Source organism: Leucopleurus acutus, assembly GCF_964270905.1.
Source record: "Leucopleurus acutus genome assembly, chromosome: 1".
NCBI classification, from domain to species: domain Eukaryota; kingdom Metazoa; phylum Chordata; class Mammalia; order Artiodactyla; family Delphinidae; genus Leucopleurus; species Leucopleurus acutus.
Genome location: NC_139142.1, coordinates 125727349 through 125750825, shown reverse-complemented (window position 1 = coordinate 125750825; position 23477 = coordinate 125727349). Strand labels below are relative to the sequence as shown.

General features: G+C 38.0%; 1 protein-coding gene across 2 annotated transcripts in view; it reads right to left on the bottom strand.

The window, feature by feature from the left end:
- TEX9 (testis expressed 9) overlaps nucleotides 1-23477 on the bottom strand; it is a 212426-nt gene that overhangs the window by 31373 nt on the left and 157576 nt on the right. For both annotated transcript variants that reach the window (XM_082846619.1, XM_082846620.1), the window contains 4 exons: nucleotides 23004-23086; nucleotides 20946-21124; nucleotides 17914-17996; nucleotides 17317-17490 (listed from right to left, as the gene is read on the bottom strand). In XM_082846619.1, coding sequence (XP_082702745.1) covers nucleotides 17317-17490; nucleotides 17914-17996; nucleotides 20946-21124; nucleotides 23004-23086 — 519 coding nt within the window. The remainder of the gene's footprint in view (nucleotides 1-17316; nucleotides 17491-17913; nucleotides 17997-20945; nucleotides 21125-23003; nucleotides 23087-23477) is intronic.

The following is a 23477-nucleotide window of genomic DNA, read 5'->3' as shown; positions in this document are numbered from 1 at the left end:
GATATTTGTAAATAAGTTAAAGTAGGACCAATCCACTTGGTTGTGTATTTTTGTCCAGCCGTATAGACAAGCAGTATGGGGGAAATTAGGTTCGGTTTTGCCACGCACTACACTGGCAGGGAAATTAAGAATATATTCAATGGATAATTAAGTTGTGTACCATGGAACCTAAGCTGGAAAAGAAGGAAATAAAGACTATGGGGGAAGGGGTAGAGCTATGTAATAAAATATATAAAAATGAGAATATACAACTCTTAGATGTATATGATAGATATACAATATTAAACAAAGATAAGGTACATTCATATAATGATTTTGCAGGATAAATACAGGTAAAAATGAAAAAAGCTTTGTTTACAATATAAGGAAATGAAGAAGGTGAGAAAATGCTTTTGAAGAGTTTTTACTATGAAAGCAGAAAAGAACAAAGCAGCTTTAGGAAATGACACAGAGATCAATTTTACCTGGAGCAAGATAACAAGAGGGCAGACATTTTTTTAAAAAAGGTGAGTTACTGATGTTAATATGAGTGTTAATATGACAAATCCATGGTCAGAGAAACTTGTGGAGTGCACCAATAACTTTAACTTAACCAAAAAACAAAACAAAAGTGAGATTAAGTCTTCCGGCCCTGAAGAAATAATAAACACATAACACAAAAATGCACTGTAAACAACTAGAAAAAATGATTAAGATATGTTTAATAACTGTTTAGAAATACCGGAAAACAGTAGGGTTGTGATTCCTGAGAAAAGGGAAAATCAGAACAAGTCCTACAATCACCCCAGCATTCTTCTGGGAGGCAATATCCACACTGAGGCTACAGGGAAGAGAAAATACAAACAGAGCCCAGAGGTCCACTGAGTTGAGGAAACAGAACACAGCTGGAGGAGACAGGCAGCTGGGAATTTGTGTGAAGGTTCAAGTAAGGAGGAACTACACTAGGAGAGAGCTTCACCAATCTACACAGGAAATCCCTTGAGTCTATTAGGCTACTCCTAAATACATGAAAATTCAAGAAGGCCAGATAAAGCACCATTAGGGAGCTGTAAATAGAACAATTCCCATAGCTCACACAGGGCAGGAAGACATCTGAGGTCTAATCACCCAGAATGACAATCCTCAGTGATCATCAGGGACATTCAGTGGAGATCCTGAAAGGTCTCTTTAGGGGAAGACTTAAGGGTAGAGCTGAACTATTCCTGAAGGCTGCTCTAGACACACTCTAGCAAAACTTAAAAACAGGTCTCAAAGTGATTAAACTGGCAAATAACTACCTGTCAAAATTCAACACTGTCTTCAAAAAGCACACTAAAGAGAAATGCTCAACAATATAATATTCAGTGTCTAGCATCTGGTAAAAAATCACTAACCAAGTCAAGAAGCAGGAAAATGTAACCGATATCCAGGAGAAAAAGAATCAGTCAATAGAAACAAACCCATAAATGAGAAATATAATGGGTACAGTGAACAAGGCTGTCAAAACAGCTATTTTAATTATACATAAGTGATTAAAGCAAAACATTAATATAATGAGAAAATAAGCTGAAGCTATAAAGGAGAATCAAATGGAACTTCTATAGATGTATAATATATCAAAATGAACATCTCTCTGCTTAAGAATAGGGGCATACTAGACACTACAAAGAAAAGATCAGTAACCTACTGAAGACATAGCAATAGAATCTATCCAAATAAAGAACATAAGAAAAAAGGCTGAAAACAGCTCATCAGTAACCTAATATCACTGATATTATCAATGTGAAAATATCAAGTAGTCTAACAGAAGTATAATTGGACTCTCAGGTGGGGGAGGGAGATAGGGCATACAGGAAAAATATTTGAAGAAATAATGACCAAAAATTTCCAAATTTGATGAAAACAATAAACCCACAGATTCAAAAAGCTCAACAAACTTCAGGCAGAATAAATACACTCCCCACACAAAACTGACAAAGCACATAATTATGAAATTGCTGAAAACCACTAACAAAGAGAATGTCTTAGAAGCAGAGAAAAAAGACACATTACATACAAAAGTAGAAAGAGAAGAATTATGTGGACTTTTAGTCAGAAACTATACAACACAGAAGACAAAGGGAGGACATCTTTCAACTAACAAAAGAAAACAAAAAACAAAAATAGTCAACTGACAATTCTATACCTAGTGAAAAATACCCTTCAAAAATTAAAGGACTCAAAAACACATGAGTGCATACAAAACTGGTGAAATCTGAATAATGTCTGTGGATTGTACCAATGTCAGTTTCCTGGTTTTAACACTAGACTATAGTTATGTTAGATGTTACCTTTGAGGGAAACTGAAGGATACACAGGACCTCTCTAGATGTACTATTTTTTTTTTTTTTTGCGGTACGCGGGCCTCTCACTGTTGTGGCCTCTCCCGTTGCGGAGCACAGGCTCCGGACGCGCAGGCTCAGAGGCCATGGCTCACGGGCCCGGCCACTCCGCGGCGTGTGGGATCTTCCCGGACCGGGGCACGAACCCGCGTCCCCTGCATCGGCAGGCGGACTCTCAACCACTGCGCCACCAGGGAAGCCCTAGAGGTACTATTTTTGCAACTTCATGTGAATTGATAATCATTTCAAAATAAAAAGGTTTTTTTAAGTACGGAAAATACTCTTTTTCAGAGAAACAAAAACAGAGAATTAGTGACTAGCAAACTGGTACCACAAAAATTGAAAGGGTAGGTATATCAAGCAGAAGTATGGAAAACAGATCTAAAGAATGAAGAATACAAGAAATGGCAAATATCTTCATCTCTTTAAAATATAACTGTTTAAAGAAAAAAATATTGTGTGATGTATGACCTTTAAAAATAAAGGTATGACCACAAACGAAGCAGATGGAGTATGAGAGTGTTATATTATACATGAAATAGTATAACATGATTTGAAGGTAGACTGTGATACGTTAAATATGTAAATTGTAAACCTTAAATCTAAGACTAGATACAGCTAACAGTGGAGGGAAAAAATGGAATACTAAAAAATATTCAATTCAAAGGAGGAAAAAGTAACAAAGTTAACAGTTGGGAAAAATAGAAAACAAATAGGAAGATAGTAGGTTTAAATCCAAACATCAAAAACTGCATTAATGTAAATGGACTGAACATTCCAGTAAGAGACAAAGACTGTCAGAGTGGATAGAGAAGCAAAAGCCAATTATATGGGTTCTATAACAAACCCATTTTCAGTACAGAGACAGATTAAAAGTAAAAAGATGACAAAAGAGAGTCAAGATGGTGGAGGAGTAGGAAAACGTGGAGTTCATCTCTCCCCACAAAGGCATCAAGAGTACATTTACAAATGGAATGATTCTCACAGAGCACCAGCTGAACACTAGCAGAACAGCTCAGTCACCTAAAAGGACAAGAAACATCCCCACATAACCAGGATGAAAGAAAGAAGAGAAAAGGAAGAGGAGAGGAAGTGGGACAGGACCTGTGCCCAAGAGGGGCGGTGCTGAAGGAAAGGAGAGGTTATCACATCCAGGGAAGCCCCCTTACTGGCGAGGAGATCAGATGGGACAGAAGGGGAGCCTTGGGGGCTATCAGAGGAGAGCACAGCAACCGATCTGTGGCAGGCAGGACAGAGTGAGACCTACACAGAGGGTCCACGCCACAGCCCTGCATGCCCTGCCTGAGACATGTGTCCACTGGTGTGGACAGGGGTTGGGTGCTGGAATGTGGGGTTTGAAAAGCAAACTTGGGGAGAGGACTGCTGTTGGCTGTGAGGAGGCAGTCTGAGAGGACAGGAGTGAGGAAATCCACAACTGGGAATGCTTGTGGAAGAAGTGCAGACCTCCACAGAAGCGAAGAGCCACTGTTGAGTGACACACAAGGGACGGGGCCATTTGCAGCCTCTCTCCCCATGTGCCAGCCACTGCCTCCCCATGCACTAGGAAGGGCCCCCGCTGGCGCTGGCTCTCTTGAGCCTGCAGCTGCTGGATCCCCTGTGTGCCCTGTCCCCACCAGGGCTCCAGTGACCCCAGCTGCCACCACCTCCATGCCCCTCCTCACCAGGGCGGACTCGTGTACTCCGGGGCAGCCTCGGAAACAGACCCCTGTGGGTGGCCCACATGCAGAGGTGGAGCTGAAACCACAGCTGAGCCCCAGGGGCCGTGCAACTAATGAAGAAAAGCTGAAATCTCTCCTCGCAGCTGGGCAAACCATAAATTGACACCACTGCGACTGACTGTAAACTCAGTGGCTACGGAACATCTAAATGGACGACGAGCGCTCCCGCAGCCAAGACAGGTCTACCTTTAGCTGCTGTAGACTATGCAGGCACATACACACGGGGTCGGGCCAGGCCAGAGTCTGAGTTGCCCCCAGAGCACCCACAGAGGGTCCAGATCCATGATTACTGCAAACCTGGGACCTGACTTCAGTGGATCTACACTGGTGGTCTGGTGGAAACAACGTCTGAGAGACACCAGGCCAACTGCCGGCATACCCACAGTTAAGGTGGAGCTGAGAGCAGCGCCAACAACAGTGTAATATGACAGCTTGAACAAAAGGTGAAAGGTGACATAACAGAGCACACCACAGGTGAACAGCTCCAGAGGAGGAATACTCAGTGGCTTCCCTCCCAATGTGAGTGCTCCAATCCCTCCAACCTCACACCACAGACCAGAAACACAGCTAAGAAACAGATCTGGGGTCTCTAATCCAACAACTTTGGAGCAGACCCCACTTCTGACACGGCAGTGACAACCACAGAGCAAAGGGCAGGCTCTGCTCAATATCCAGTGCAGGCTCTGGTCACCACAACATCAGTCACACCTCCTATAAAGGGGACAATGGCCAACATACAGCGAGGAAAGAGGTGGCAGACATCCATACTAAAAACAGCCCTCACACAAAAAAATATTAAACCACGCAGGCTACACAGGGACGTTCCCACATAAAATGGCCCTACAAGACAGTCTGAGGGTCTGGCATTTGGCAGAAGAACTGCCCAGAACATTTAGGCTTCAACGCCAGCAGTGCTTGAGTGCAGGAGCTCCACAGGGCTGGAGGAAAAAGAGATTCCACTCTTGGAGGGTGCACACAAGATCTCGTGTGCACTGGGACCCAGCATAAAGCAGTATCTCCAAAGGAACATGGCTACACCTAGCTAGGGGTCTTTGAGGGTCTCCTGGAGGGGCAAAGGTCAACTATAGCTCACTGTGAGGGCAAGGACACTGACAGCAGAAGCCACAGGGATACTGATCAGAGTGAGCTCTCCTGAAGGTCCACGTTTTGGCACCATGACCCAGCCCTACCCCACAACCTGCAGACTCCAGTGCTGGGAAGCCTCAGGCCAAACAACCGTCAAGATAGGAACACAGCCCCACCCATCAGAAGAAAGGCTGCCTAAAGTCGTACTGAGCTCACAGCCACCTCAAAACACACCCCTTGACACGGCCCTGCACACCAGAGAGAAAAGACCCACCCAGCTCCACCCATCAAACAGCAGGCACCAGTCCCTCCCACCAGGAAGCTTGCAGGAGCCCCTGGGCCAACCTCACCCACCAGGGGACAGACACCAAAAGCAAGCAGAACTATGATCCTGCAGCCTGTGGAAAGGAGACCCCATACATAAAAAGTTAGAAAATGAAATGACAGAGAAATATGTTGCAAACGAAGGAACAAGATAAAAACCCACAAGAACAACTAAATGAAGAGGAGACAGGCAATCTACCTGAAAAAGAATTCAGAGTAATGATAGTAAGGATGATCCAAAATCTCAGAAAAAGAATGGAGGCACAGATCAAAAATATACAAGAAATGTTTAACAAAGAGCTAGAAGAGTTAAACAACAAACAGAGATGAACAATACAATAACTGAAATAAAAAATACACTAGAAGGAATCAATAGGAGGATAATTGAGGAAGAAGAATGAATAAGTGACCTGGAAGAGAGAATGGTGGAAATCACTGCCACAGAACAAAGAAAAAAGAATGAAAAGAAATGAGGACAGTATCAGAGACCTCTGGGACAATATTAAATGCACCAATATTTGTATTATAGGATCCCAGAAGGAGAAGAGAAAGAAAAAGGGTCTGAGAAAATATCTGAAGATATTATAGCTGGAACTTCCCTAACATGAGAATGTAAACAATCATTCAACTCCAGGAAGTGCAGATAATCACATACAAGATGAACCCAAGGAGGAACATGCTGAGACACATATTAATCAAACTGACAAAAATTAAAGACAAAGAAAAAATATTGAAAGTAACAAGAGAAAATCAACATTTAACATACAAGAGAATCCCCATAAGATAACAACTGATTTTTCAGCAGAAACTGTACAGGTCTGAAGGGAGTGGCACGATATACTTAAAGCAATGAAAGGGAAAAACCTACAACCAAGAATACACTACCAGCAACGTTCTCATTCAGATTCGACAGATAAATCGAAAGCTTTACAGACAAGCAAAAGCTAAGAGAATTCAGCACCACCAAACCAGCTTTACAATAAATGCTAAAGGAACTTCTCTAGGGGGGAAAGAGACCAGCAACTTAAAACAACCTTATACATATATAGACTGCTATATCAAAACCTCATGGGAATAGCAAACCCAAAACTACAATAGATGCACACACAAAAAAGGAACAGATACGTAAACACAACACTAAAGATGGTCATCAAACCACAAGAGAAAAGAACAAAAGAGGAAGGGAAGAAAAAATGACCTACGAAAACAAACCCACAGGGTTTCCCTGGTGGCACAGTGGCTGAGAGTCTGCCTGCCGATGCAGGGGACATGGGTTCGTGCCCCAGTCCGGGAAGATCCCACATGCCGCGGAGCAGCTAGGCCTGTGAGCCATGGCCGATCAGCCTGCATGTCTGGAGCCTGTGCTCCGCAACGGGAGAGGCCACAACAGTGAGAGGCCCGCGTACTGCAAAAAAAACACACAAAAAAACCAAAAAAACCCACAACAATTAAGAAACTGGCAATAGGAACATACATATCGATAATTACCTTAAATGTAAATGGATTAAATGCTCCAACCAAAAGACACAGACTAGCTGAATACATACAAAAACAAGACCCGTAAACATGCTATCTATAAGAGACCCACTTCAACTCTAGGGAAACATACAGACTGAAAGTAAGGGGATGGAAAAAAGATATTCCAAGCAAATGGAAATCAAAAGAAAGCTGAAGTAGCAATACTCATATGAGACAAAATAGACTTTAAATTAAAGACTGTTACAAGAGACAAGGAAGGACATTACATAATGACCAAAGGATCAATCCAGGAAGAAGATATAACAATTGTAAATACCTATGCATTCAACATAGGAGCACATCAATATACAAGGCAAATGCTAACAGCCTTAGAAGTGGAAATCGACAGTAACACATTCACAGTGGGGGACTTTAACACACCAGTTATACAAGTGGACAGATCATCCAGACAGAAAATTAATAAGGAAAACACAAGCCTTAAGTGACACATTAGACCAGATAAATTTAATTGATATTTATAGGTCATTCCATCCAAAAGCAGCAGAATACACTTCTTCTCAAGTACACATGGAACATTATCCAGGATAGAGCACATCATGGGCCACAAATCAAGCCTCGGTAAATTTAAGAAAACTGAAATCATATCAAGCATCTTTTCTGAACACAATGCTTTGAGATTAGAAATCAATTAGAGGAAAAAAACTGTAAAAAACACAAACACATGGATGCTAAACAATACATTACTAAACAACCAATGGATCACTGAAAAAATCAAAAAGGAAATAAAAAATATCTACAGGCAATGACAACGAAAACACAACAATCCAAAACCTATGGGACACAGCAAAAGCAGTTCTAAGAGGGAAGTTTATCACAATACAATCCTACCTCAGGAAACAAGAAAAATCTCAAATAAACCAACTAAAGCAACTAGAGAAAGAAGAACAAACAAAACCTAAAGTTAGTAAAAGGAAAATCAGAAAGATCAGAGCAGAAATCAATGAAATGGAAAGGAAAAAAAACAATAGCAAAGATCAATGAAACTAAAAGCTGGTTCTTTGAAAAGATAAACCAAATTGATAAACCTTTAGCCAGATTCATTAAGGAAAAAAGGGAGAGGACCCAAATCAAAAAAAGTAGAATAAAAAAGAAGTTACAATGGACATGAAATACAAACTATCACAAGAGACTACTACAAGCAACTATACGCCAATAAAATGGATAACCTAGAAGAAATGGACAAATTCTGAGAAGGTACAACCTTCCAAGAACAACCTTCCAAGACTGAACCCGGAAGAAACAGAAAATATAAACAAATCAATCACAAGTACTGAAATTGAAACTGTGATTAAAAATCTTCCAACAAACAAAAGTCCAGGACCAGATGGCTTCACAGGCAAACTCTATCAAACATTTAAAGAAGAGTTAACACCAATCCTTCTGAAACTCTCCCAAAAAATGGCAGAGGAAGAAACATTCTCAAGCTCATTCTACGAGGCCACCATCACCCTGATACCAAAACCAGACAAGGATGTCACAAAGAAAGAAAACTACAGGCCAATATCACTGATGAACATACATGCAAAAATCCTCAACAAAATACTAGCAAACAGAATCCAACAGCACATTAAAAGGATCATACACCATGATCAAGTGGGGTTTATTCCAGGGATGTAAGGATTCGTCAACATATGTAAATCAATCAATGAGGTATACCACATTAACAAACTGAAGAATAAAAACAATATGATCATCTCAATAGATGCAGAGAAAGCTTTTGACAAAATTCAACACACATTTATGATAAAAAATCTCTAGAAAGTGGGCACAGAGGGAACCTACCTCAACATAATAAAGGCCATATATGACAAATCCACGCAAACATCATTCTTAACAGTGAAAATCTGAAAGCATTTCCTCTAAGATCAGGAACAAGAAAAGGATGTCCACTCTCACCACTTTTATTCAACAAGATCAGGAACAAGACAAGGATGTCCACTTTCAACCACTTTTATTCCAATTTTGGAAGTCCTAGCCACGGCAATCAGAGAAGAAGAAGAAACAAAAGGAATTCAAATTGGAAAAGAAGAAGTAAAACTGTCACTGTTTGCAGATGACATGTTACTATACATAGAAAATCCTAAAGATACTACCAGCAAACTACTAGAGCTCATCAATGAATTCGGTAAAGTTGCAGGATACAAAATTAATACACAAAAATCTCTGGCATTCCTATACACTAACAATGAAAGATCAGAAAGAGAAATTAAAGAAAAATATCCCATTTACCATGGCATCCAAAAGAATAAAATACCTAGGAATAAAACCTACCTAAGCAGGCAAAAGACCTGTACTCCGAAAACTATAAGATACTGATGAAAGAAATCAAAGATAGCACAAACAGATGGAGAGATATACCATATTCTTGGATTGGAAGAATCAACATTGTCATTGCTTCTTTACAGAGCATTTTTTACAGAATTAGAACAAATAATTTTACAATTTGTATGGAAACACAAAAGACACCGAACGCCAAAGCAATGTTGAAAAAGGAAAACAGGGCTGTAGGAAACAGGCTCCCTCACTTGAGACTATATTACAAAGCCAGACTAATCAAAACAGTATGGTACTAGCACAAAAACAGGAATATAGATCAAGGGACCATTGTTGCGTTCCTGGGAACATCCCATGGAGAGGGTTAGTCTAAGCAGTACCCTGGGGTTGTGCAACAGGTTGGGGGAACTTGTCCAACAGATCAAGGTCAGTGCACAAAAGTATCATTTATCCATGGCATGATGGAGATAAGCGAGTGAGCCTGCAGACTGATGTCTCCAATTATGGGTGAATGGATCGCTCTGGGTTGGATACTTTCACCTGCATTTACCTGGTCTGAGTTGTACCAAGAGACCAAGTTCTAGTTTCTTCCTAAGAATGGTAGGTTCAGGAAAGGTTGTTTTTCTAGATAATAGATCCTCTTTTCTTCTTTTGGGATCCAACCCTTAGCCACTCTCAGTCCATGTGACTAGGAGGGATGGACTTCATTTCCCACCCACCTCTGTTCCCATGTCCAGAGCTGAACACCCGACCAAAGCTTGTCCAGTGCTGAGTCTGCAAAGCTAAAGTAATTGGTTTGGGGACAAACTAATGGGAATCAACCTCAAGACTCCTGTTGGAGTTGTGGGGAAGCAGGGGCTCTCTTTGTTGGAGTTGTGATAGAAAGTCCAGAGATAAACCCACGCATCTATGGTCTCCTAAACTATAACAAAGGAGGCAAGAATATACAATGGACAAAAGACAGTCTCTTCAATAAGTGGTGCTGGGAAAACTGGACAGCTACATGTAAAAGAATGAAATTAGAACATTCTCTAACAACATACACAAAAATAAACTCAAAATAGATTAAAGATCTAAATGTAAGACTGGATACCATAAAACTCTTAGAGGAAAACATAGGAAGAACACTCTTTAACATAAATCATAGCAAGATCTTTTTTGATTCACCTCCTAGAGTAATGAAAATAAAACCAAAAATAAACAAATGGGACCTAATTAAAATTAAAAGCTTTTGCACAGGGGCTTCCCTGGTGGCGCACTGGTTGGGAGTCCACCTGCCGATGCAGGGGACACAGGTTCGTACCCCAGTCTGGGAAGATCCCACATGCCACGGAGTGGCTGGGCCCATGAGCCATGGCCACTGAGCCTGTGCGTCCGGAGCCTGTGCTCCGCAATGGGAGAGGCCACAACGGTGAGAGGCCCACGAACTGCAAAAAAAAAAAAAAAAAAAGCTTTTGCACAGCAAAGGAAACCATAAACAAAATGAAAAGACAACCCACAGAATGGGAGAAAATGGATGCAAATGAAGTGATGGACAAAAGATTAATCTCCAAAATAAACAAACAGCCCATGCAGCTCATTATCAAAAAAAAACAAACAACCCAATCAGAAAATGGGCAGATATAAACAGACATTTCACCAAGGAAGACATACAGATGGCCAAGAGGTACATGAAAAGATGCTCAACATCACCAATTAGTAGAGAAATACAAATCAAAAATACAGTGAGGTATCACTTCACATCAGTCAGTATGGCCATCAACAAAAAATGTACAAAAATAAATGCTGGGGAGGGTATGGTGAAAAGGAAACCCTCCTACACAGTTGGTAGGAAGGTAAATTAGTACATCCACTATGGAGAACAGTATGGAGGTTCCTTAAAAAATTAAAAATAGAGCTACCATATGATCTAGCAATCCCACTCTTGAGCATATATCCAGAGAAAACCATAATTTGAAAAGATATACATGTACTCCAATGTTCATTCAGCACCATTTACAGCAGCCAGGACATGGCTAACTGTCTGTCGAAGGAGGAATGGATAAAGAAGATGTAATATACATATACAATGAAATATTACTCAGTCATAAGAAAGAACGAAATAATGCCATTTGCAGCAACATGATGGACCTAGAGATTTTCATACTGAGTGAAGTAAGTCAGACAGAGAAAGACAAATATCATATGATATCGCTTACATATGGAATCTAAAAAAATGGTACAAATGAACCTATTTACAAAACAGAAATAGAGTCAGAGATGTAGAAAACAAACTTATGGTTATCAAGGGCGAGAGGGGGCAGGATGGATAAACTGGGAGATTGGGATTGACATATACACACTAGTATATATAAAATAGATAAGTAAGAAAAACCTACCATATAGCCCAGGGAACTCGACTCAATACTTTGTAATGACCTATATGGAATAGAATCTAAAAAAGAATGGATTTATGTATATGTATAACTGATTCACTTTGCTGTACAGCAGAAACTAACACAACATTGTAAATCAACTATAATCCACTAAAAATTAATTTAAAAAAAAGAGTAGAATAATTATAGTCTCACACAAACACTGAGAACAAAACTGCAATTACTACACTAATGTTAGACAAAGTAGACTTTGGAACAAAGAGTATTATCAGAGATTTTTTAAAATAGTGTTTCACCATAAATGAGATGAAAAGACAACCCTCAAAAGGGAGAACATATTTGCAAATGAAGCAACTGACAAAGGATTAATCTCCAAAATTTGCAAGCAGTTCATGCAGCTCAATATCAAAAAAACAAACAACCCAATCCAAAAATGGGCAGAAGACCTAAATCAACATTTCTCCAAAGAAGATACATAGATTGCCAACAAACACATGAAAGAATGCTCAACATCACTAATCATTAGAGAAATGCAAATCAAAACTACAGTGAGGTATCATCTTACACCAGTCAGAATGGCCATCATCAAAAAAATCTACAAAAACAAAATCTACAAACAATAAATGCTGGATATGTGTGGAGAAAAGGGAACCCTCTTGCACTGTTGGTGGGAATGTAAATTGATACAGCCACTATGGAGAACAGTATGGAGGTTCCTTAAAAACTAAAAATAGAACTACCATATGACCCAGCAATCCCACTACTGGGCATATACCCTGAGAAAACCATAATTCCAAAAGAGTTCATGTACCACAATGTTCATTGCAGCACTACTTACAATAGCCAGGACATGGAAGCAACCTAAGTGTCCATCGACAGATGAATGGATAAACAAGATGTGGCACATATATACAATAGAATATTACTCAGCCATAAAAAGAGACGAAATTGAGTTATTTGTAGTGAGGTGGATGGACCTAGAGTCTGTCATACAGACTGAAGTAACCGTATGCTAACACGTATATATGGAATCTAAAAAAAAAAAAAAAAGGTCCTGATGAACCTAGGGGCAGGACAGAAATAAAGACGCAGACTTAGAGAATGGACTTGAGGACACAGGGAGGGGGACGTGTAAGCTGGGACGACGTGTGAGAGTAGCACTGCCATATATACACTACCAAATGTAAAAGAGATAGCTAGTGAGAAGCAGCCGCATAGCACAGGGAGATCAGCTTGGTGCTTTGTGACCACCTAGAGGGGTGGGATGGGGGGGTGGGAGGGAGACGCAAGAGGGAGCGGATATGGGGATATATGTATACATACAGCTGATTCACTTTGTTATAAGGCAGAAGCTAACACACCAGTGTAAAGCCATTATACACCAATAAAGATGTTAAATAAAAGAAATATCAGGAAGGAAATTAGAAAATACTTTGAACTTAATGAAAATAAAAAGACAGTCTCAAATTTTGTGGGATGCAGATAAAGCAGCACTTAGAAGAAAATTTATAGCTTTAAATGCTTATGTGAGAAAAGAAGTAGAAAATCAATTATCTAAACTTCTGCTTTAAGAATCCTGAAAAATAAGAGCAAATTAAGCCCAAATAAGTATGAAGGAAATGCTAAAGATGAGGTTAGAAATCAATAAACAGAAAACTGACAAACAGTACAGAAAAACTAATGAAGTCAAATGCTGAATCATGAAAAGTTCAATGAAATTGATAAGTATGTAACTAGACTGATTAAGAATAAAACAGAGAAGAGACAAATTATTAATATCAAGACTGAAATGGGGTCATTATCACAGATATTAAAAATATAAATAAAAATGTAATACATGAATATTATGTTCAAATTTATGCCAGTAAATTTGACTACTTAGATGAGTTGGAAAAATTTCTTGAAAAACATAAATTACCAAAACTGACTCAAAAAGTTATGGAAAATCCAAATAGACTTATATACACTAATAAAATTCGTGGGCAGAGACTTCTCAAATAGGATGAAAACACAAAACCACACACTGTGTGGTTTCGAAAGACACTGTTAAGAAAATTTAAAAGCCAATTCAGATTGGGAGAAACTATTCACAATACATATTCTTTCTAGCAAAGAAACTATATAAGGAAGCACAAAGAACTCTTACTACAACCCAATGTTTTTAAATTGGGCAAAAAATTTGAACATACACTTAACAAAAGAAGATATATGAACAGCCAATAAGCATATGAAAACATGCTCGAGATCAATAGTTATCAGGGAAATACAAATAAGCCTATACTGAGATACTACTTCTACCCCTCTAGAGTGGCTAATACTAAAAAGACTGACAATATCAAGTGTTAAGTGAGGATATAGAGTAACTGGAACTCTCATACATTGCTATTGGGAATGAAAAACGGTACAATCACTTTAGAACATAGTCTGACAGTTTCTTAAAAAGTTAAACATATACTCTACATAATACTCAGAAGTTCTACTACTAGGTATTTAATCAACATCATGAATGATACTGAATGTGTCTACACAAAAACATGTATCTACACAAAAACTTGTACATGAAAATTCATAGTGGCTTTATTTTTTATAGTCCAAAGCTGGAAAAAACTCAAATTCCCATCAACTGGTGAACACATGAAATGTGTAAATCCATAAATAAATACCACTCAGCAATACAAGGGAATGAATCACAAAACAAGCAACAACACTGATGAACGTCAACATTATGCTGAAGAAGATAGATGCAAAGAAGTACATACTTAGGAATCCATCTATATGAAATTTTATACCAAGGAAAACAAATCTGTAGTAAAAGAATGCAAATCAGTGGCTGCCTGGGGCTATGATTAGACACTGGGGATTTATGGGGTAGAGACACAAAGGAAATTTGGGGGAGTGATGGAAAAATAAAATCCAAAGCTGGAGTAGAATGCTTTGTGGCCTCTCCCATTGTGGAGCACAAGCTCCGGACGCGCAGGCTCAGCAGCCATGGCTCACAGGACTAGCCGCTCTGCGGCACGTGGGATCTTCCCAGACCGGGGCACGAACCAGTGTCCCCTACATCGGCAGGCGGACTCTCAACCACTGTGCCACCAGGGAAGCCCTCTGTTTTTCTATTTTAAAAATGACTTCATCTGTTAGAATCAGCAGCTAAAATAAGTTAATATACATAACAATGTTTTAATAGTTGGTTTTTGCAGGTTTACAGAAGCAGCTACTTAAGCTCTGTTTTGCATTTCTGTGAACTGTACACTAGGTTTGTTTCTAGAGATATAAAAAATGAATTAGTAAGAAAGATTCAATCTTGAGTTTCACATAATCCAGGAGAGTTATGTTATGCCTCTGGCTGGTAGGTAGATAGGAATTCAAGCTGAGAAGCTCAGAGCCAGTGCAAATTTTCATAAAAATCTTCAGCTAGTCAGTGTATCATAATGCCCTAGTACATTCACTGTGAACTAAAAGTTTCAAATATTAATTCTAAATAACGAGATTTTAGAACAGCTGTGTGTTTAAGTCTATTTAATTCTGGGGAGTTGGAGAAAGAGTCTACGTGATTTACAGAGTCAGATAAACAGAGTTCGAATCCTGCTCTGCCATTCCTGTTTGACCTTAGGCAATTTGCTTATCCTCTCAGACTCAGTTTCCCTTTTGTAAAACGTGTTTTACCTGGCAGGTAACACTCAAAAAATGTTAGTTCCTTTTCTGCCCAAATGAAAGTAGAGTTATAATCAATGTGGTCCTTTGAGAATATTAATCTTTTGACAGGGTACAGAATACTGTGGATAAGAAAAAGAGAAAGGACATAAAATAACCAGTGAGAAGGATTCAGAAGTAAGATAATAATAGCCTGAACTAAGAAGTGGCAATGGGAATTGAAAAGAAGAGATGAATGAAAACATTTAGAAGAAAGAAAACACAGGATTGGGTATGAGAGCTAAGAACAAGAAAAGAATCAAAGATGCAGGCAAGTTATGTGGACTAGAGCAGTGACATGACCACAGCTTGGATGGATGATGACAAATGGTAAGGTGACAAATTAAAATAGTTGTTTCCCAGATATTACAGCTTGTTTTTTCTTAGACCACTTGCCTTTATTTCTTAGAGCAATAGAAACATAGTACAAACTATGTACATAATTTTAAATTTCCTAGCAGTCACTTTAAGAAGAAATACTTAAAATAAATTTTATTACTGTATCTCACTTATCCCAGTATATCCAAAATATTATCATTTCAACATGTAAACATTAAAATATTAATGAGATTTTGCATTGTTTTTCGTATTTAATCTTCAAAATTTGATGTTGATTTACACTTACAGCACGTTACAAGTTGGAATAGCCACATATGAGTGGCTACCATTTTTGACAGCACAGGCTTAGACTATTAGATACTATAATTAATTTTTCTTTCCAGATGAGAAGGTCAACAAAATGTGGAATACCCATTCAATGTTACAGTCAACAATAAAAAGGAACAGACTACAACATGGATGAATCGCAAATGCATTATGCTAAGTGATTGGACTCAGGAAGCTACTATGTAATTCTATTTATATGACATTCTGGAAAAGGCCAAAATATAAGAATCAAAAACAGATCAGTGGTTGCCTGAGGTTGGGAGTAGGGAGAGGACTTGACTAAATTCACAGAGAAATTTTTTGGTATGATGAAAGTGCTCTGTATCTCAATTATGGTGATGGCTATGTGACTATGCATTTGTCAAAATTCATAAAAGAACTGTATAGAGTCATCCCTCAGTATCCACAGGGGATTGATACCACCAATCTAACGTGTGTTGGTAGGATGTGGAGAAATTGGAACCCTTATATACTGCTGGTAGAAATGTAAAAATGGTATAGCTGGTTTGGAAAACAGCCTGCAGTTCCTCAAAAGGTTAAATGTAAGGTTATAATTTACCAATTCTACTCCTAGGTATATACCCAAGAAAAACAAAAACATATATCTACACAAAAACTTGTACATGAATGTTCACAGCAGCATTATCCAAAACAGCCCAAAAGTAGAAACAACCCAAATGTCCATCAACTGATAAACAGATAAATAAAATGTATTACATCCATATACTCTATAAAAAAGAATATTACTCTATAAAAAGCAATGGAGTGCTGATGCACGCTACAATGTTGATGAACCCTAAAAACAATACTTAAAGTGAAAAATGTTGGTTACTAAGTATCACATACTGTATGATTCTACATATACAGAAATGTCCAGAATAGGCAAATCTATCAAGACAGAAAATAAATGAGAAGTTGCCTAGGGCTGGAGGAGATTAGGGGAAGAGGATAGAGGTACTGAGGCTAAAGGGTATGGGGTGACATTTTGGGTGATGAAAATATTCTAAACTTGAGAGTGGTGATGGTTGCACAACTCTGTGAATACACTAAAAGCTACCAAATTGTATAAAGGGTGAGATGTTTGTGAATTATATCTCAATAAAGTTGTTAAAAAATACTCTCCTAATAATGGGGGAAGAGTTTTTAGTATATACTAACAAAATAACTAAACAATGAAAAGTGGTATCTATGCAAACATGTAACTTATATGTTTTTGTGCATCTTTGGCATTAGATTAGGAAAAAATAGCAAAATTATTACCCTTTCTACTGAAGACAACTGTTGCTGTAATCCATCACATTTCTTGCTTGCTTCTTCAAAAAGAGTTTTATACTTTTCTGTTTGAGACTGTTGCAAATTAATTGTCCGCTGCTGTCTCATACAATCTCCTTCAGAATTTTTCAGTTGAGACTTTAAATCCTGAATTTCATCCTCCTATAGTTATGAAATTATAGCTTATATGGAAAAACATACATGATTTGGTATCAAAACATAAAGCAGAAAACATAAAGGAGCTTCGCATGATCTTTGGTGAGATATTTACACCGATTTCACTAAGAAAAACGAGTTACATTCTATTTTCATCCTCAAAATGGAAGACAGATGTTTTATTTGCACTTAATAGCTTACGCTTGTAAGTCTAATACACAGCATTCTAATTGCTGGCAAGTATTTAAAATTCTTCAGCTCTGTGAAAATTCAACATCTCAGAATAAAGTTCAGTATTTAAATTTCTGAATTTAAAAGTTAACTGTGAATTATACTTCAATGAAGCTATTTTTAAAATAAAATTGAAAACTGCTCCTAAAATGACTTTGAATATTACAGCATTTATTCTGAAAGGTTTTAAAAACTTACCTTTTTATTGCATTCACATACAACATTATCCAATTCCTCCTGCATAACATGGAGTTTGGCCTTCAGAAATCTGATCTGTGCTTCTGTGTCAATTTAATAATAATATTTATTGTCTTTCACTGAATCTAAGATGCCATCAATTGTAAGACAGACTATTATTTTATGAGGGAAAAAAAGGCTCAAGATGGGAAGTCTAATAGTCTCTCTAATAGGAGATCCCTGTTTGGGAACACTCAAGACACTACATACCCCTAATGTAGAGGTAAATGAAAAATCCATCCAACAGAAAGGAACTGTTACACTGGAACCAAGTAAAGAAAGAGGAAAAAAACAAAAACTTTTCCTGAGAATCGGAACCACAAGCCAAGTACTCACATAAGTTTGCAGACTGAATTCATACTTACCCAGGTGGTTCGAAACACCTCAAACAGAACTTAAAGTGGTCTCAGATCGGTAATGTCCCCAGGTGTTTGGCAGAAGCAAACACAGGTCTAGCAAAACTCAACTTCAATCCCAGCCATTGTAATTATAAAATGCCACTGACTGTAATACACATCCCAATTGCACGGATGTTAAAATGTAGTGACGTGTCTGAGAGGCAAAAAAATGCACTAATACCTTACTACCGAAGCTTTCTCCCACAAACCCCTCACGAACATCTACCTTTGGTATTGCTATCAAAAGTTCTTTATTCAATAATAGCAGTAAATCTCTGAGGGTTTTAGGCCTATAAAAGTAAATAAAGTAAAAACTGAACTTAGAACTCACTCATAATTCATTCAATCATTCATTAAAAAGATATACATCAGGACTTCCCTGGTGGCACAGTGGTTAAGAATCCGCCTGCCAATGCAGGGGACATGGGTTCAAGCCCTGGTCTGGGAAGATCCCACATGCCGCGGAGCAACTAAGCCCGTGCGCCACAACTACTGAGCCTGTGCTCTAGAGCCTGCAAACCACAACTACTGAGCCCACATGCCACAACTACTGAAGGCCACGTGCCTAGAGCCCGTGCTCCACGAGAGAAGCCACCGCAATAAGAAGCCCACGCACTGCAACGAAGAGTAGCCCCCACTCGCCGCAACTAGAGAAAGCCCGTGCCCAGAGGCAAAGACTGAACGCAGCCAAAAATAAATAAATTAAAAGAAAAAAAAGATATACATCAAGTCTCTACTATGTTCCAGGCATAATACGGATATTATAAGACAAGGTTTGCCCTCATGGGACTTATCTTGAGTAAACACTCTGAATAGCCTCTGAAAGTTATTAGGACAAATTCCACAGAGCACAATAAATCTCCACACATACTTCCTGTTTCAAAGCTCTTCTTATGAAGTCCCCTGTGTTACATGGAGCCAATGAACAATGGTTGGCTCTAACCCCACCTAGCTTCTTCCAGCCTCAACTCTCCTTCTAGCTTCTCATGTAACTCCAGGTTAGCAGAGGACAGAAGGGAAACAATAAACTTAAAAGTGTGAGGTTTGCAGTAGTTGGTCTCTAGGGGGAAAGAAGGAAGAAGCAATGGGAGAGCATGACTTTTCGCATCTCTTTTTCTCCCCAACTCTAACCCCGGTAGTATCATCAAGGATTTGAGTGCTCTGTCTCTGTTGGTCCACAGCATTAACCTCCCCAACCATCCCACTCCAACTTTAGTCTTATAAAAGTCTGTGCTCCTAAACTACTTTTTTATTGTTTCCTCCCACACATAACCCAGCCACTCTAGGCAATCATGTGGAATAAGTGAAAACTCCCCTAAAAGGGGAGACACCTTGGCCAAAGATTCTGAAAAGGGAAGACAGGGATGCAAAGAGGTCATTCAGCAATAAGAAAAAAAGCAGTAATTTAAGGTAGTCTGTGCTGGTTCCCATAGTGGGAGGAGGACCTCTGTTAACAAGGCTATGGGTGACTGTAAACTGAGGAACAGCCAACATCTGACCATTGCATCCCTGAAGGTATCTTAACAGAGGCATGAAGGTTAACTCTTTGCTTCACTTACCTTTGTTCCTAACAATTAGCCCCAGAAAGCTTGGATAGGTCAGTAAACGTAATAAATGCATAAATGAATTAATCTGCGTTTATGACTAACTAGCATGTAGCACAATAATTACACATGTAAATCGTTGTGATTTTCACAGAATCAGAGAATTTTAAGGGTAAACTTCGTGATCATTTAATACAAACTGCTTCATTTTCAAGTGAAGAAATTGCTATTACAGAGAGGCTAAAGCAGTTTGTCTGAACCTACAATTAATTATAGTTCAGCATTAACTGTTCATATACACTCGACTGTCTTTTTTTAAATTTATAATAGCATAGGTGGCTCCTCATAAATTCAACAATTTTAGAGGCACTACTGGTAACTAACATGTTTCTGATGATCTAGACTAAGTATTATTTTTCCAGTGGTATGCAGAGAATGAATTTATAAGAAAGAAAATAATATTCATTAGAAAATTCATTATTTTACCTGATACTACATCAATAATTCATTTATCCTTTAACATGTGTTGATTTAACACACAATAAAGAGAATTCAGTAACATTAAATGGAAGGAATTCAAAGAAATATGGTTTTTAAAAATTTATTTCAATGTTTTAATGCTAAGCTATGGGGCATTTAACTTATTTGAAAAGTGGTCAATGAAACCAATACCAGAGAGTTCTTTTTTTTTGTTTGTTTTCTCTCTCTCTCTCTTTTTTTTTTTTTTAGCCACACCACACGGCTTGTGGGATCTTAGTTCCCCGACCTGGGATTGAACCCAAGGCCACGTCAGTAAGAGCACCAAGTCCTAACCACTGGACCAGAAGGAAACTCCCCAGATAGTTCTTTTTAATTTTACTTTTTATAATGGAAAACATCAAACATATACAACAGTAGTGAGATGAGTTCAATGAAACCCTAGTCACCCATCATCCATTTTCAACAATTATTGACTCAAAACCAATTTTATTTCATTAAACAAATGCAAGACATCACTACATTTTCTAAATAATTGTGATATAAGGATAAAAATAAACAAAAAACCACCTACCTGTTCCAATGTCTTCACTAACACCACAAAAAATACCATCATCTATATAATCAGGTAAGCCTTCTTCTTCCAGTTGCCCTTCAATTTTGCTAATTGTTTTTGCAAGAGAAAAGTCTGAGAAATCCTCTGGAATGGCAACATCACTGGCAGTTTGTACATCAGAGTATTTCAATTTTACTCTAAAAAAAACCACATATAGGCACATTATATATTATATACATATAATAAAAAAGGAGATATGACTCCCAGATATGACCTTTATCCAAATAAAAAAGCAGATCAAAATTATTATAAATTTTAAATTTATGATGAAATCTACAATTGATACTTTCAAGGACTATATTACAAGAGACTTAGTAGACTTTCAATCTTTATGAATCACACAACCACTGAGCTAGAGGAGGCTTTATGAGGCCACTTAGACATGGCCAGTGTAAAATATTAATAAACAGAAGCCTCAATTTAACAGTCAGCAGACCAGAAGGGGGAGCTCTCACACCCTGAGACAACAGTAGAGCCCCGCGGTGTGAAGGAAGGCTCCTCTTCACTCCTGGCAACAAGTCAGGTAATGAAAAACCTTTGTTTATTCTAGCTCTCCCAACTTCCTTTTTCCTTCTATAAAAGAGTTCTCCTTGCCTTGCTGTGTGCAGACTTGCACGTGGCTCGCCATCATTTCAGACCCTGAAGTGCAATATTCTGCTGATCCCGAATAATCCCATTTTTTTGCTGGAGAATTATGTGTTCTAGGTCAACACTCCCAAACAAGTGAACATCAAAACTAAGAGTACTGAACTTGGCCTCCTAGGTGAAATCCAGCCTGTGGCTTTTAATTTTACATGCTGCTGGAGTAGAACTGTACAATTTGATATCACTCTAGTCATAATTCTGCAAACACTGAAGAATAATACCTCTTAAGAAAGAATTACAGAGTGAACAGTTCTTAGCTCAAACTCATTTTTCCACCTAAAAAAACATATTTTAAGCAGGATCAAAGTTTACCAAAAGTTGATTTTTTTTTTCTTTAATGAAGAGAGAAATATGAAATGAAAGTCACTTCTAATGGCGTTGAGGAATGGGCCAGGCCTAATCCATCAAGTTTGCTTCCAAAAGCCTTACTTTTAACCTTTTACTTACTTTAAAGCCTAACTTACTTTTAACACATAAGCAAATGCTTTAGAATTCTTTTGGAAAAAGAACCTTTTATTTAAAAAGTAAACTTGAAGTCTGAAAATAAGATAACCCTTTCCAGTTATGTATGTATATACAGTACTGATGTATGTACAGTACTTATGTATGCAACATATGTTCCCTTCTATCAATTTTAGTTTTATTCTTCCTTATCCTTTCACCCCATTTTTTGTCTCTTTTGTTCAAAAAACAAAAATTTTACTTAGCCAATTAAAAGACACAAGGATTAATAAGAATTCTTCTAGAATTATAATGCAATTATCAGTTTGGGTAAGCAATAGACATAAATTTAACAATTTACTGTGAATTAGAAGCTGGTTGGTACCATCCACTGCAGGTGTGACCCTCCTTTTCTAGAAGGTCTACTACCCTAAAGAACCTCTTGGGTCCTCTTTTTATGCTTAAAGTACTAAAAACAGTCTTGAATTCTTTCTCACCAAAAACAATAGAATGTAAATTATAACCATAGTTTTATTGAGAGCATGCCAAAATCATTCTGTATCTCAATATATACAATATACAATAATGCATGGTGTTCAAAAAGTGTAAGTCTATTTGAGAGAACTAGGCAGAGAAAGACATCTAGGTTCTAGTTTCTGATCAAAGAAAATATCTAGCTAAAAATAACGTTTAAAAAATTTGAAATGTGGCAATTTTGCTTAAGAGAACAATACAAAATGTTCATTAACTGTTGCAAGACATTTCTGATTAGAAGATGTTTTAAATTATTAAATGTGGAGAAGAAATACAGAGTACAATTTTGTATATTTTGGGTATAAAAAGATCTAGAGAAACAGATCTTATTAAGAACAATGATAGTATAAATTATAAAATTTTTTAAAAAGTAATACTTTAAAAACTGTACTATACCTTGAATTTGATTTCCTTCCTTTACTTGCAGAGTGTAATTTGTTTTGAACTTTGTTTATTGGATCAACGTTGTTGGTCTTTGGCTACATGAAAAGAATTTAAATGATTAATTAATTAGACTCTAATCACTTGCCAAGGAAGGCAACTGTGTAATACACAGAATTGCTAGATTGCTACACAGAAGAATTCCTATTTTCAGAGAATTAATCAAATTATATTTTAAGGAATCCAAAATTGTATACCTGGAAAAGACCTAGTTATTACTAGGACCAAGAGATTTAGACAAGAAAATGAGTCCCAAAGATTCAAGGATGTTCAACTAGTTAGTGGCATGTTAAACTGGATGTTCTGATTCACAGAATTTAATTCTCCTCACCAATTATTCTTCAGATAGGCCTCCACGCATACTATTCCTTAGGTCTAGATTCCCATGGGTAGGGAATTTGTACATCCCAGTGTGCCCAGCACCTGGAC